A 15,617-nucleotide genomic window follows, 5' to 3' on the forward strand; every position below is an offset into this window, starting at 1 on the left:
TCTAGGCACCTGGCATTCCTCCTGTAATATATAGCATTTCTATCTAGTATTTCTCATGTCGCCTAACTCTGTACATTTACCTTGCTTTATACTAATCAACACCCTTTTATAAAGCAGTTTCTTGTTACATTCAAAGTCGTCTTGCATTTTTATATTCTTTTGTTATAATTTTATTCTTACTATTCTAATTTTTTTACTCGAATTTTGATATAAGAACAAATCTTTAATTTATGACAAAAGTTTGGGGCATTTTCACAGTCGTTTTCCTTGCCATATACACTGCCAACTTTTGTGGTGCCCTATAGTTTCACTTCCCAAAAATTCGTTAGAAGGGTCTCACAAATCATCTAGTAACCCGCCTGCATCATATAGATTTTCACGCTTGCTCTTTCTCATCTGGCCTAACTCTGTACTTTTACCCCAGTTTATATTTATTAATACCCATTGATGAAACAGTTTCTTGCTTCCTGTAAAGTCGTCTCGCATTTCCTTCTCTTCTGTTTTAATTATATTTTTACTTTCATATTTCATTTAATATAACCCAAACTTTAAAAACATTTTTTTTTAGATTTATGAGCCATGTTTGGGCCATGTTCGCTATCATATGTTTTGCTATGTAGACAGCTAACTGTTGTGTGTACCCTATAGATATACAAGCCAGGAATTTTTTTAAGGAGTCTCTCAAACCACCTTGTATCTCGTCTGTATCATATATTATTTCCCCCTTGCTCTTTCTCACATCGCCTAAGTCTGTACTCTAACCTCGCTTTAGATTGATCACCAATAATCTATAAAACATTTTATTGCTTTGCGCAATGTCTTTTTTATTTGTTTTCTTATTCTGGTACAATGTTGTGTTTACTTTCCTATTTTGTTAAATATGATTTAAAGTTAGTAACCATTTTTTTCAGATTCATTACGAATGCTAGATCCATTATTTTTGCCCAGGTTTGTCTCTCCTTATACACTGCCAACTGTTTTGGTGTAGTTTAGCTTTTCCTTACAATAATTTCTTCAGAAAATCTCTCGATGCGTTTAGCATCCAGTTTTTATTATAGCATTTACCTCATGCTACTTATCATGTTACATAACTCTGTACTTTTAGCTTCCTTTATATTCATCAATACTCATTCATAAAACAGTTCCTTGCTTTCAGCAAAGTCGTTTTGGAATTACTTGTTTCTGTTTCGATTTCGTCTTTCCATTCCTGCTTCATTAAATATAATTTATTCTTTATCACAATTTTCTCAGATTCATGACTAATGTTTGGGCCATGTTCGCCGTAGATTTCCTTGCCATATACACTGCCAACTTTTGTGGTGCCTTATAACTTCACTTCCCAATAATTCATCAGTAGGTTCTCGCAAAGCGTCTAGTATCCCGTCTGCATCATATAGCTTTGCACGCTTACTATTTCTCATTTGGCCTAACTATGTATTTTTACCTCAGTTTATATTTATCAATACCCATTGATGAACCAGTTTCTTGCTTCCTGTAAAGTCGTCTCAGATTTTCTTCTCTTCTGTTTTTATTTTATCTTCAATTTAATATTTCATTAAATATAACTCAAATTTAAAAACAATTGTTTAAGATTTATGACCCATGTTTGGGCCATGTTCGCTGTAATATTTTTTGCTATATGGACTGCTAACTGTTGTGGTGCCCTATAGATATACCTGCCAGGAATTTTTGTAAAGAGTCTCTCAAACCACCTTGTATCCCTTCTGCATCATATATTATTTCCCCCTTGCTCTTTCTCACGTCGCCTAACTCTGTACTCTAACCTCACTTTATATTGATCACCACTAGTCTTTTTTCATTTGTTTTCTTATTCCGGTATAGTGTTATGTTTACTTTCCTATTTTGTCAAATATGATTTAAACTTAATAAAATTTTTTTCATATTCATTACGAATGCTAGATACATTTTTGTCCTCGTTTTCTTGCCTCATAAACTGCCAAATCTATCGATGCGTTGCGCATCCAGTTTTTATCATACAGAATTCAATTGATGCTATTTATCATGTTGCATAACTCTGTACTTTTACCTTCTTTTATATTGATCAATACCCATTTATAAAACAGTTCCTTGCTTCCAGCAAAGTCGTTTCGGTACTTTTTGTTTCGGTTTTAATTTTGTCTTTACTTTCCTGCTTCATTAAGTATAATTTAAACTTTATCACAATTTTTTCAGATTCATGACTAATGTTTGGGCCATGTTCGCCGTAGTTTTCCTTGCCATATACACTGCCAACCTGGCGGCCTTCATGATAACAAGAGAAGAATATTTCGAGTTTTCAGGAGTGGATGATCCTAGGCTTGCAAAACCCTGGTCCCACAAACCAATGTTCAGATTCGGCACTGTGCCTTTTACTCACACAGACAGTGCCCTTGCTAAGTATTTCAAAGAAATGCATTCCTACATGAAAATGTTCAATAGAACAAACGTTGCCAAAGGCATAGAGTCTGTTGATAATAGGTAAGTTTTCCACATGAAGGAGCTTAAATAAAGATCTCAATTTTTTCTTTAAACGAACATTTTCATCAGCTTTCCTATCCCCTCCTGAAATTTAATTTACGAATTAGCTCTCGACAAACTTTGCTCGACTGCAGTCGAGTTCCTGGGCTCTTGTTATTCGTCAGAGCAGATTATGTGGAAGAGTTCTGAAAGTTCATTTCTAACGTTTCACCTCCTTGATCTCTGTAATTTAAGTTTAAGCTCTCCTGCAAACTATCAATGGAATGTGATTTATAAATCAAGAAAACTTACATTTTTATTCTTTCTCAGGAAAACGTATTATAGAAAATAAAGTATTGACATTAATATCGGAAAAATTATGAGCAGGATTTTTATTTTGTTAAAATAAATTTAAAAAATGTTTTTTATATTTATATTTATTTCAGTAATTAAAATGAATTATATTACGTAACGAAGAACGAAAAAGACTCTATTGCCAATAATGAGAATAATATAATTGATGCTGATTACAATTTATTTTTTCTTCTGAACTAGTAAATTATTATTTATCAGATTCTAAATACACATTATTATTTTCAATTTAAAGACAAAAAATTAACGTTTTTAAATTATATAGAAATTATAATTATGATTTAAAACATGGTTTTTGGAAAAGATATATGTAATTCTGAGTTTTAGAAGGGAATTGAAAAAGATGTATGATTTTTCAAAACTGAATTATGATTTATATCTGAAACAAGGAGTTTTCTAGGAGAATTATAATTATAACTTAAAACAGAAAATTTTTAAGACAGAAATAGATCATTTTTATGAATTGTTATTAATATCTAGGAAAAAGGGGTTCCCAGAAGAATTATAATTCTGTCTTAAAACCATAAATTGTTGTGAAGAATTGTTTTTAAAATGTTACGATATCGTTTCGGAAAATGAAATTTTTGAAAAGCACGATAATTTGAGTTTATTTCAGCAAGTCAGAGAATTTTCGAAAACAAAATTACTCGTTTACAACTAAACCAAAGAAGTTTATATATATACAATAATTCTGTGTTTAAACAGTTTTTTTCCAAGAATTAAATTTTGGACTAGAAGCAGAATGCTTTGAAGAAATTAAATTTTGTATTTAATTGAAATTAAAATTAAAAATTAGAAAAGAAAAATACCTATTATTATCATTATTATTTCAAACAAAGCTAATTAATTAATTAATTTAGATCTGGAAAGGAAATTTTCCATGGAATTTATAATTCTGTTTCGAAACTGTGCTATTTCCTGAACAATCAAAATTTTTAATTGAAAAGGTGAGTCTTCTGATTCAATTATAATTTGCAGTTTGAAAAGGAAATTTTCTGAAGAAAATGTAATTAATGCTTTATGTACTCTGAATGTGTTCAGACGATTTTGGAAACAAAATTATAATTTATATCTGAAACCACAATTTTTTTATGGAATTTATCATTTTGTTTTTGAAAAGGATTTTTTAAACAATTATAATTTTGACTTAAAACAAAGAATTTTTAAGAATTATAAATTTCAATTGGAACATAAAATTTTCCGAAAAAAAGTATGTAATTCTGAATTAGACCAGAAAACTTGCGGAAAAAATTATAATCAAGAAGTGTTTCAAACTATTTTTTTCAACACTTTTTCTAATATTTTTACGAAAGATTCAAATGTTTCAGTGTAATAACAGTGACAAAGAATAATACATTTGTGTAAATTGATCTGGCCTAATTTGAAGGTTTAATTATTTAATGATTTTCAATTTAAATAATTAATTTCGAACTAAAAAAGAGGCATTTTTTAAGAAAACACAAGAAAATAAATTTTTTGCCAAAATAGTTGAATTTTTAATTAAAAAAGAAGATCCTTCAACAGAATGAATGAATTTTCAACTGAAAAAGATTAATGTTTGAACAAAAACTAAATGTCAACATTTTCAATTCAAGAAAATTTGTTTTAAAAAAACCAAAAATTTTTTTTTAATTTTTACCTAAATAAATTAAGTTTTAACCGAAATGAAGGATCTTTTATAAAAAAAAAGTTAACCAATTCGCTGAATCTTAGATTCCGAATATAAATTTCATATTAAAAAAAAAACAAAGTTTCAATGAAACAGATGAATTTTCAAGAAAACAAATAAAACTTCAACCCGAAAAATAAATATTCCACCAAAATTAGAATAGTTTAATTATAAGTTGCAAGAATTAGTATTTGGCTACATGAAATACTTTTCCCAGCATAAACATTACATGTCTATCAAAAAAATTTGTTTGACGAAGCAAGAAAAATTAAAAAAAGGTTTCAAATAAACAAAATAGCAGAGATTTTGCAAAAAAAAATTAGAAACCGTTTTTTTAAACCAATTTTTAAATTTTTTGTCAATTTTGGTTTTGAACTTTTACTTTGAAAATGAAGATATCTTGTAAGTTCCATGCTCACTAAATAATTTATGTTGTCAGGAAAATTCTTTTTTGTTTCAAACGCATTTTCTACTATTTTTCGAAACAATGATGGATACGAAAAAATTTTAAAATGCCTTTCTCTTATTAGTAGAAACTTGAAACAATTATTTAGAAAAATAGAAAACGTGGGGTTTTCCCGAAATTATACATTTTTTATGATTTCAAAATTTGAAGAAAATAAGAAAAAGATTTTCCTGAAAATCCTACCTTTTTTATTTTTCTAAATCATTATTTTTAAATCTCTACTAATAAAATAAAGGCATCTTAGCCGCATCATTCAGGCCAAAAATTTTTTAGGGGTGAAAGCATTTTCTTTCCTTAACAATTTGTTTGTTTTTAACAAAAAGACTCTCCTCGTTACAAAAGTTATTTAGCAATATCAAACTTACAAGGTATCTTAATTAACAAAGTGCAAGTTCAGAGAAAAAAAATTGACAACAAATTCAAAGGTCCTTTTTATTGAGAAAGTCGATTTTCAATTTTTTCAAACAAAAAAAATTGCTATCTTGTACATTGTGAACTTTTTTTCAATTTTCCAGCGGATTTTGAAAGAAGACGATAAAATATATTAGAATCAAAAAGAATATAATAAATATGTTCATGAGCCCAAATATTATAGAGGTTTAAAAAAGAAAATTCGGGTTCTTTAAAAAACAAAGCCCAAAATTCCAATACACATAACTTTAAAAAAAATTCTGTTTGCAAATTAGAAAAATACGTATCACCTAATTTCCTCTAAAAAAATAAAAATTTTACCCTGGTCTATAAATCATTTGCAACTTTCTCAAACCATCTTCGATTTTCTCTAAAGTCCATGATAAAATGTTAGAGAAGAAACCGATTTTTACATAAAAAAAGAGTATTTATATATTCTAGTATTAATACAAATACTTAATTTTCTATAATAATTTTTTTATTTCAGACAATTTTCATCCAATTTTCTTCTATAAAAAAGCTCAATCTTTTTCTCTGATAACTTCTGATTATGTGTCTATTCGATTGTAAATGACTGATTGTTCGATTATTTTTGGTTTCTCGAACTTTAATCGAACAAATTAGATCAAGGCATTATCACTGATGACCTCAATTTACAGGGAATTGGATGCCTTCTTTTATGACGGTACGGTCCTTGATTACATCGTCGCACAGGATCAAGACTGTCGACTTTTGACCGTTGGTTCTTGGTATGCTATGACCGGATATGGTCTGGCTTTCCCCAGGAATTCAAAATACTTGCAAATGTTTAATAAACGTCTGCTTGATTACCGAGATAATGGTAAGGAAAACAGAATTTATTTTTTATACCTTTCAGGGGCTATCCAAAATCTACGTGAGGCGATTTGGGTGGAGGGGGGGGGGGGTCGCACATTAGAAAAATCTTTACAGAAAAAAAATCCAAATGAAATGAAAAATCAAAAAAAAAATCCAAACTGGTACGAAATTCCATCAGAAATTTTATCTGTTAGACCAAAAGTTAATTTTCGCAATTTATTGCGTTGTTAGTTTTTTTTCAAAAAATAATTTGTGACGTGGAACGAAGAAATAAGTTTCAGGACAAAAACATTGATTTTTCGGTTTTCATTGATTCTGAATAATGAAATTTTCCATATTGAATAAAAAGGTCAAATTTAATACAAATGAGGAGAAAGTCTAGATGAAATTTGATCTGCTAGATCAAAAGTAAATGTTTGAAATTTACCGCGTTACAAGTCTTCTTTTCTTTTTGAATCTTTAAAAATTTAGCAAAATAGGATATGTGACGTGGAACGAAAGAAGAAGAACAAAATTGATTTTTTGGTTTTGGTTGATACCGAATAATGGATATTTCACCTATTGAAAGATAAAATTTAATTTAATACAAATGAGAAAAAAGTCCTGCAGAAATTTGATCTGTTAGACCCACAGTGAGTTTTCGCTTCTTATTTTGTTATCAGTTTTTTTTGTTATCATTTTAGAAAAAGGAACGAAGAAAGGGTAAAAAAAATCAAATTTTCTGTTTTTATTGACTCTCTATAATTTTGATTTTCCATATCGAATGAAAAATATAATTTAATACAAATTAAAAATAATTTGAGCAAAGATTTGTTCTGCTTGACCGAAAGTGAATTTTCACAATTTATTGCCTTGTGAGTTTTTTAAAAATATTTGTCTAATTCAGCAAAAGGACATATGTGACACGGTCGAAATAGAGCCTAATAATGAGAAAAAACTTCAGTTTTGATTTATTTTTAATAAAGAAAATTTCACCTGTCAAATAAAAAAAATCAAATTCAATACGGTTTTTATTGATTTTGACTGATGAAGATTTTCCATATCGAACAAAAAAATGAAATCTAATAAACTGAGAAGAAGGTCTAGAAAATATTTGATTTTTTTTAAAATTTCAATGTTTAAAAATTTAGCAAAAGAGAATAAATTTGACGTGAAATGCAGGAAGGACCGAAAAATCGATTTTTCTGTTTTTATTAATTTCTAATAATCAAGATTTTCCCTATTAAATAATAAATCAAATGTAATGCAAATGCGAAGCAATTCCAGCAAAAATTCGACCTGTTCGGCTAGAATTGATTTTTAATAATCTATTGCCTTTTAAGTTTTTAAAAATATTTGCAGATTTAGCGAAAGACAAAGTCAAAAATAAAATTTAATACAAATGAGAAGAAAGTCCAACCGGAATTTGATCTGTTAAATCAAAATTAAATTTTCGGAACTCATTTTGTTATAAGTTTTTTAAAAATATATTTTCAAATACAGAAAAATAGAATATTAGACGTGGAACGAAGAAAACAGATTTAAGACCAGAAATAAATTTTTCGGTTTTTATTGATTCTGAATAATGAACATTCTTCATAATGAACATTCCTAATGGTTAAATTCTAAACTACACGTTCAATAGTGAATTTGGAACTAAAAATGAAATAGTTTAACTCTTATTTTTTTAAATTTATTTTTAACAACAAAAAAGGGAATTTTCAAGGGAATTGTTAAACTCGCTTTTAAAAAAAAATAATTTCCAACTCAAAGCAAAAGAAACTAATTTTTAAACAAAGCAATAATAATGTATCCAAAAATATGAATATTTGAATTAAAATAAACAATAATAAAGAACTTGTAACCTAATACCTGAATTTAAAATCAAAAATGCAATAGTAACAGTTTTAATGTAATGTAACAGTTCAATTCTTTGTAAAAAAATAATTTTCTATAAAAAAAATTTCAAACAAAATACATGAATTTGAAACCAAACAGTTGAATTTTGAAATAATAAAAATATAAAAAGAATTAATTTCTTATCATTTTAGCTCTAAAAATTAATTTTCAACAAGACCATATAATTTTAGTGAAAAGGATGATTCATCTGGAAAAAATATTAACGAAAAAATGCATAAACTTTTAATCACATAGTTAAAAATTCTACCAAAAATAAAATAGTCAAATTCTTAGGTATAGAGTTGAGTTTCAACGGCAAAAAATGAATTTGCTACCAAAAAATAAAAATTTTTAATCTTTTCAACAGATAAGTATAATTGTCAACAACAAAACCAATACGAAGCAAAAATGATAAATCTTTGACTAAGTCAAATAATTTTAAGTCAAATATTTGAATTCCAACTCACGCAGATGAATTTTTGACCAAAAATATTAATTTGTTACTAAAAAAGGCAAATTTTATTTAAAAAATAATAATAAATTTTTAGCAAAAAATTTGAAATTTCAACTATAGAAGACAAATATTTAACTGAAACACTAACTTTTAACTCAAAATAGAGTGACTAGTTTTTCGAAGAAGTGAAAATTAATTTTTAACAAGAAAAAATAGAATTTTTAATTAAAAAGAACAACAGTTTACCAAAAAATATAAATTTCTAACAAAAATTATACTAACTGAAAAAATTTGTTGAATTTTTACTAAAATATATAAATTTAAAAAAATGGATTATTTAAAGTTTCAGTTAACAATTTACTCCGACCCAGACTCTAAAAAAATTGTTTTTTCAAAAAGTTAGTTTCAAATATCAAACAGTTTAATTTTGTACCCAAAAAATATGAATTCTGTGTCACAAATTTATTAGTTGATATTTTAAACAAAGTAAATTTTAATTTTAAATACAAAATATTTAATCAAATGATGAATTCTCAAAACGAAAATACAAATTTTTGAGAAATAAGTACAATTTTCAGCCTAGACAAGCTTCTGACTAAATTAAAAAAAAACTAATTTCAAATATCGAATTTTCAGAAAAAAGTAATCTCACTTTCTTTAAGGTCATGTCACTTGAATATGAATCACTCACAAAGATTTGTCTGGTCCTAAGTTTGAATAATTATAATAAAGCAAAAAAAAATTATTACCAAAAAAGAAATTTCATAATTGTAAAAATTTAGAACCAGTCGATTTATGTGAAATTAATATAGGAAACAAAAAAGGTGTCGGTAAGGTAGAAATCTGATCACGTATCCCACTCATCACATAGCCTTAAAAATAATTAACTAATGCCTTAAATAATAAGAGCCGCCTTTTTTTTACAAATGTTAAAAAATTTAATCTTTATAATGTAAAAAAGTGGTTCAAAACAAATTAGTTTTTTTTTAAATTTTCTATTTGCCACACACTAAACACTAAAATTAAAATTTTAATAATTATTTTTAGGGGATCTAGAACGATTGAGAAGATATTGGATGACAGGTACTTGCAAGCCAGACAAGGAAGTGCAAAAGAGTAGTGATCCTCTAGCACTCGAACAATTTTTAAGTGCATTCCTGATGCTCATGTTTGGTATTTTCGTTGCTGGAGTTTTATTATTGATGGAACACATTTATTTCAAGTACATCAGACATCATCTGGCGAAAGGAGATAGAGGAGGATGTTGTGCTTTACTGAGTCTGGTGAGTCTCAATATTGATCAATTTCAAACTAAATCGTTTGTGGTTTTTACAGCTGTAAAGTATTAATCTATGGTGGCCATAAAATAAACTTTAAGGTATCTGGATATAGCTCATTTGTTCTGAAAGCTGTATGTAATTTAAAAAAATAAGTTAAAAATCTTTTCGAGTCACTGATAAATCCCAAATTGCCGCTCTTGGAGGTTTAGCAGATACCCTCACTTTCTCGGTGAGACGAACTAGCATAGGAGACGATTCCATCCGAACGTCACCGAGTACAGCCGAGTCTGATTTCACCTGGAAAGTTCCAATCACAAAAAGTTTTAAAAATTTTGACGCTTCCGGCAATCTCAAAGAAATCTCAGAACTCTCTATGCAAATTTGCAAGATTTGCTGTCTTTTTGCTGCTCTCATTTTTTTATATAAACAAGTATTTACGGCTCCAATCATTATTGTCAATCCGATTTAATTTTAAACAAGCAGCGCTTGAAAGTTTTTTGGCAATATAAACACTTTTAAAATAACTTAATTATTAAAAGTGAAAAGCAAAAATATCCAATTCTGCAGTTTGTGTGCATCAATGCCTTTAACAGGCTTCATTTCCGACAGTTTTTTTCAGTTAAAGTAAACAAATTTTAAAAGTTGGCAACCCTGCTCTCACGCTCTTTCCAATGCGAAAGTTCCACTTACGCTCGCCGTTTTGAAGACGATAATAACTGGTGTAATTGCAAATAAAAACATTATTTTTTATGAAGAATGTTAAAATTTACAACAAAAAAAACATTAATGTTAACCATTTTGTTTGCAATTAAATTTTTCTGACCATCGCTTTTTACCAATTTTTGAAAAATGATTGCATTTTAATCAATTACTGCTTTTTTACGAAAAAAATTCTCTACAACTCTACTGTTTTTGATTTAAAAAATAACTAGATAATTATAAAATATAATTATTTATTTAAAAAATGTTCTCTTCACAAAAAATTTTTCGACCGATTTCAGCCATAAAAAAGTTTCCTTTCAAAATTTTAAATATTAGAGTTGTAGAGAATGTTTTTCCGTCAAAAATAAGTCGTCATTTTTTAAAATGCAATATTTTTTTTAATTGATGAGAAGCGACGGACATTCATTAGCAAAAAAAAACATGTTTAAAATTAATGTTTCCTTGTGAATTTTTAAAATATTTCATAAAAAATAATGTTTTTAATTTTATTTTAAAGGACATTAGTTATAATATTTTGATTCTTAAAATCATGGAAAAAATATTTGTTTCAGATATCTGACTTTTGTCAGTACAACTACCTTAAGATTTTTCAATCGCCTCTTTCATTCCTATTTATAGAGAAAATTGATTGAACATGACACCTCCTGCCTTAATTTAAACGACAAACACAATAAGAATTTTGGAAGGTTTTAAGTAAAAAAAAAACATTTTCTCAATTGAAGTGAATAATAAACTGTTTTTTTTAGTAAAAACTAAAAAAATTTCATATTTGAGGTACGGTTTTTTTTAAAATTCGCCCTAATTAATAAAAAAATGAATCTTTTTTTAATTTTAAGTTGAAAAATAGAACAGCATTTAAATCATTAATCTTGTATTCACAAAGATTTCACTAAAGCTAACAATCGATTTATTGTTGTTAATTATAAGTTACTTTATAAAATGATCAATATTGTGCATTTTATTTATTATAAAATATTTTCACATGCTTTGCATATATATTTAAATTATTTTTTAAATTTTTAATTTGTATAACCGCCAAATGTTACATAATGCCATACAGTAGAAAAAAATGATGTTTTTTGGACAAAAATGAACCAACTGATCCATTCTTAACAGACTTTTTTTTGGAATGACCATTCTTTTTTCAAGTATATTGTCCCGAAAGAAATTTTGTTATGGCTAAAGCAAATTTTGTTCTTTTAGAACAAAATTAAAATTTTTGTTTGTTTAAACTTAAGGAATACCATTTCCTTCGAGACTTTAAAATTCATTTAAAAATATCAGCAATCATTTTAATTACAAACTAAAAACAATTTCCACTGATTTAGAGTAGAAGAAAATTTATTTAGACTTTTATCAAAAATATGGAAAAGTTGTTTGCCCTTAAAATGACTCAAAAAGAGCTGCTACTTATCAATTATTTAAATAATTTTCTCAAACCAATGCACATTTAAACAATTTTCTTTTCAATAATAGATTAAATTTTTTGGATAAATTAAATAGAAACATCTTGCAAAATACTTTTTGTGATTATATGTTTTAAGTGGATAAAACAGTCAATTATAGATTCCCACAATTTTGCATTAACAAATGCAAACTTCACCTATTTTTTTATAAATCGGTCTAAATTTTCACGAAATTATATTTAAGTGTTGGATTTTGCAAGTTTCTTGCTCTAACCAAGATTTTTTTTGTTTTTCTTTAACAAATCGTTTAAAATAAAATAAGAATCACTGTAGACAAACAGTCAAGATTACCCGAGCAGGTTCCTGTACATGTTTTTGCAGAGGAATATGTGCAGGAACCTCCGAGGTTCCTGCACGGTAATTTTCATCTAGGGCATCCGGACATCCAGTTTACACACGAGAGTCAAAAAGAAATTTTAAGCTGAATTGTTAATATTTTTCAGAGTATGGGAAAGTCTCTAACATTTCGTGGAGCAGTTTTTGAAGCGCAGGACATCCTTAGACACCACAGATGCAGAGACCCAATTTGCGATACTCATCTTTGGAAAGTCAGGCATGAACTGGACATGGCGAGGCTTAGGATACGCCAGCTTGAAAAGGATCTCGAAGTGCATGGGATTAAGCCAAGCCAGACCAAGTAAGAGACTCACATTGTTTCACATAATCCTTCTTTATCACTAAAAGTTCTCACCTTGATAGGACCAAAAAGAGTATCGTGACCCCGTGGCATAAGCTTTGTAAATAAATCGCCGAACCGAGAAATAAATTTTTGCAGTTCAAGAAGAAGATTGTCGTATTCAGGAAAAAGATTCGAACCGTTTCCATAAGGAATTGCTTTAATTTTTTTATTTCAAATAGTAAATAGTGTCGATTACGGGTCTATTATTATGTTTCGAGAAAAGAAAAAAAATCTGGATCAGCCAGGAATTGAACCCGGAACGCTACTCTACATGAGTAAAGCGTTAAATAATTAGTTAACGTGGATCTGTATCTCCTAACCTTGTCAAATTTTTTTAAAATTAGTATATCAGTAAGAAGAATTTTTATTGAAGCAGAATCTAAATTTGAACAACGATGTCATTTTTTTATTTAGAGTATTCATTAATTTTTGTGTGTTAATTTTTAAATTGTGCTGATTACTGGTGTTTTATTTTCAATATTTAATACAAAGAAATTAATTATCACCCTGGCCAACGAAATAACGTCATTGATTCGAATTTCTGAGTTCATTTTTTATTTTATTTTTTCAAATATCATTTAAACCCTTTTTTAATTTTTAAAACGCGGATTTGAGCCCGCTCGAACTGTGGGTGTAGTGTCCCTAGTGCTTCTGCAAAAAATCTTTATTATGAATATTTCTTTACTTCCAAAATTTGTTATACATATGAGAAGAAAAATAATTCTCAGACAGTTTTCTCTAAAAAGATTTTTTCGAATAGTTGTCAAATTTCGAATTTCTCATCGAATTGCAATATTTTCAGTAAAAAAAGAAAATACTCGCATTATAAATTGTACCAAAACATAAATAAATATCCTGAGCTTCAGTTCCTCAATTTATTAAATGTCCGACAATTTGAAATTCCGGAATTAAAAAATTCACGACGGTTTGTAATATTAAAATTTTTAAAATGCTTGACACCTTATGATTTAAACAAATTTGAAATTTTCCAGCGGCTTATATTATGAACCAATTTGAAAATTTCTAGAAAGATTTTTGCGAATATTTTCGAAATAGAAAATGCTACATGTAAAAAAATCTTTATAATAATGTAAAATAATAAAATGTGATATATAATAAATCATTGTATTTATTATTTTATATTTTATCATTTGTGCAATTTTAAATTTTCAGTAGGCGACCATTTTTTTTATTTAGGAAGTTTTTTTTAGAATATTTTCTTCATCAGGAATTTTTCATAATAAAAAATCTTAAAATTTACAACAACCAAAAACAAATTCTAACTTTTTTTTGGAATTGCGTTTTTTCTGTCCGTCGCTTCTTTAAACATTTCTTGCAACATGATTGTATTTTAATGAATAGCAGTCTATTTTTTTCAAAAAAATGCTATCTACAACTTTACAGTTTCCAATTTTTAAATTAAATTTTTCTATAGCTGAAATAGTTCGAACAAAGTTTGTGTAGGAAAATATTTTTCAAACATATTTCAAAATAAACTATATTTCAAGATCATTTAGTTATTTTTAAAGTTTCAAAAAGTAGAGTGGTGAAGAATGTTTTCTCGGAAAAAATCAGCCACCTCTTATTTTAATTCAACCATTTTGGAAGAATTTTTCAAAAACGACGGCCAGAAAAAATTTAATTGCAAAAGCATATTTAAAATTATTTTTTGTGAAAAAAAAGTTTCTCTTTGCTTTCAAGAATCAAAATACTATAACTGATGTCATTTAAAATCGAAATAAATTATTATGAATAATCATAAAATTCACATCAAAAATTTTAATTTTAACCCTGTTTTTTGGAATTAAATTCTTTCTGCCGTTCGCTTTTTACCAAAGTTTCAATCTTGATTGCATTTTAATAAATAGCAGCTTACTTTTTCCGGGAAAAGTTTCTCTACAAATATTCTGTTTCTCGTTTTTATGTAAATTTTTCAATGGCTAACATCATTAGAGCAATATTTTGTATAAAAATATGTTTCAACCAATCAATTATATTTGAAGATCATTTAGTTTTTTTTTTTCAAATTATAAACATTAGATTTGTAGAGAATGTTTTGCCGAAAAAAATAAGCTGTATTTTATTAATATTCAATCATTTTTTTAAACAAGTAATGATAATATTTTAAAAACGTAATTTTAAAAAGTTTAAAAAGTTATTTTTATTTAAAAACTTAATAAAAAAGTCGTCTATGTAACAAAAATTAGGATAAACTTAGGAGAAAAGCATGAAGGTCTTCTTCCTTGGACTGCACGAATATTCTAATACTTTTAAATATTTTAAAAAGAAAAATGAAAGATGGAATTGGGTATCCGCCAAAAGTAAAGATCGATGAGATTTAAAAAATAAGATGAGACTTCCATGAAATTTTTTAAGTAGAAAAACCGGAAGTCTCAGCTGGTGGCGAGGATGCCTGCAAAACTCGGAGTACGATTTACGATGCCCGGATTCTCTGGCTGTGGAAGCTCCGCACCCATTACCACCGTATTTCGATTCGTAAGTTTTTATGAAGCACATGAGCATAAATTTAAAAATGAAAAATTCGCCTTTTAAAACTCCTTTCAAAAGCATTTTTTAATTAGAGTACAAATTTCCCTAGTTAGTCTTCAATTTTTGAGGTTACAAGGAAAATTAAAACTAAGTACTCGAACTCCGAAGATACGAAGCCCTAAGATACGAGCGCTCCACAGATACGAGCTACCCAACTCCGAAATAGCGAGCAAAATTTTTTAATCTATACCGAAATAAAAAACTAGATTTCTACTTTTATCGATCGCCGATACTTATTTCCGTTTTGTGTCTTTTTATTTTCACTTATAATAACAGCTGTTATTTTTAACGAATTATTATTATGTATTAAAATTTTGATTTTTTTCTCATAATTCTTTAATCGTTACATTAAATTACTGAAGATAATTTTCACCA

At 27.5% G+C, this 15,617-nt stretch overlaps 1 protein-coding gene across 1 annotated transcript in view; it reads left to right on the forward strand.

Moving 5' to 3' along the window:
• LOC117169191 (glutamate receptor ionotropic, NMDA 2B) overlaps window positions 1–15,617 on the forward strand; it is a 241,455-nt gene that overhangs the window by 216,609 nt on the left and 9,229 nt on the right. The window contains exons 11-14 of the mRNA XM_033355418.1: window positions 2,194–2,478; window positions 6,035–6,216; window positions 9,592–9,827; window positions 12,457–12,650. Coding sequence (XP_033211309.1) covers window positions 2,194–2,478; window positions 6,035–6,216; window positions 9,592–9,827; window positions 12,457–12,650 — 897 coding nt within the window. The remainder of the gene's footprint in view (window positions 1–2,193; window positions 2,479–6,034; window positions 6,217–9,591; window positions 9,828–12,456; window positions 12,651–15,617) is intronic.

The sequence above is a fragment of the Belonocnema kinseyi genome, chromosome 3 (assembly GCF_010883055.1).
Source record: "Belonocnema kinseyi isolate 2016_QV_RU_SX_M_011 chromosome 3, B_treatae_v1, whole genome shotgun sequence".
In the NCBI taxonomy this organism is placed as follows: domain Eukaryota; kingdom Metazoa; phylum Arthropoda; class Insecta; order Hymenoptera; family Cynipidae; genus Belonocnema; species Belonocnema kinseyi.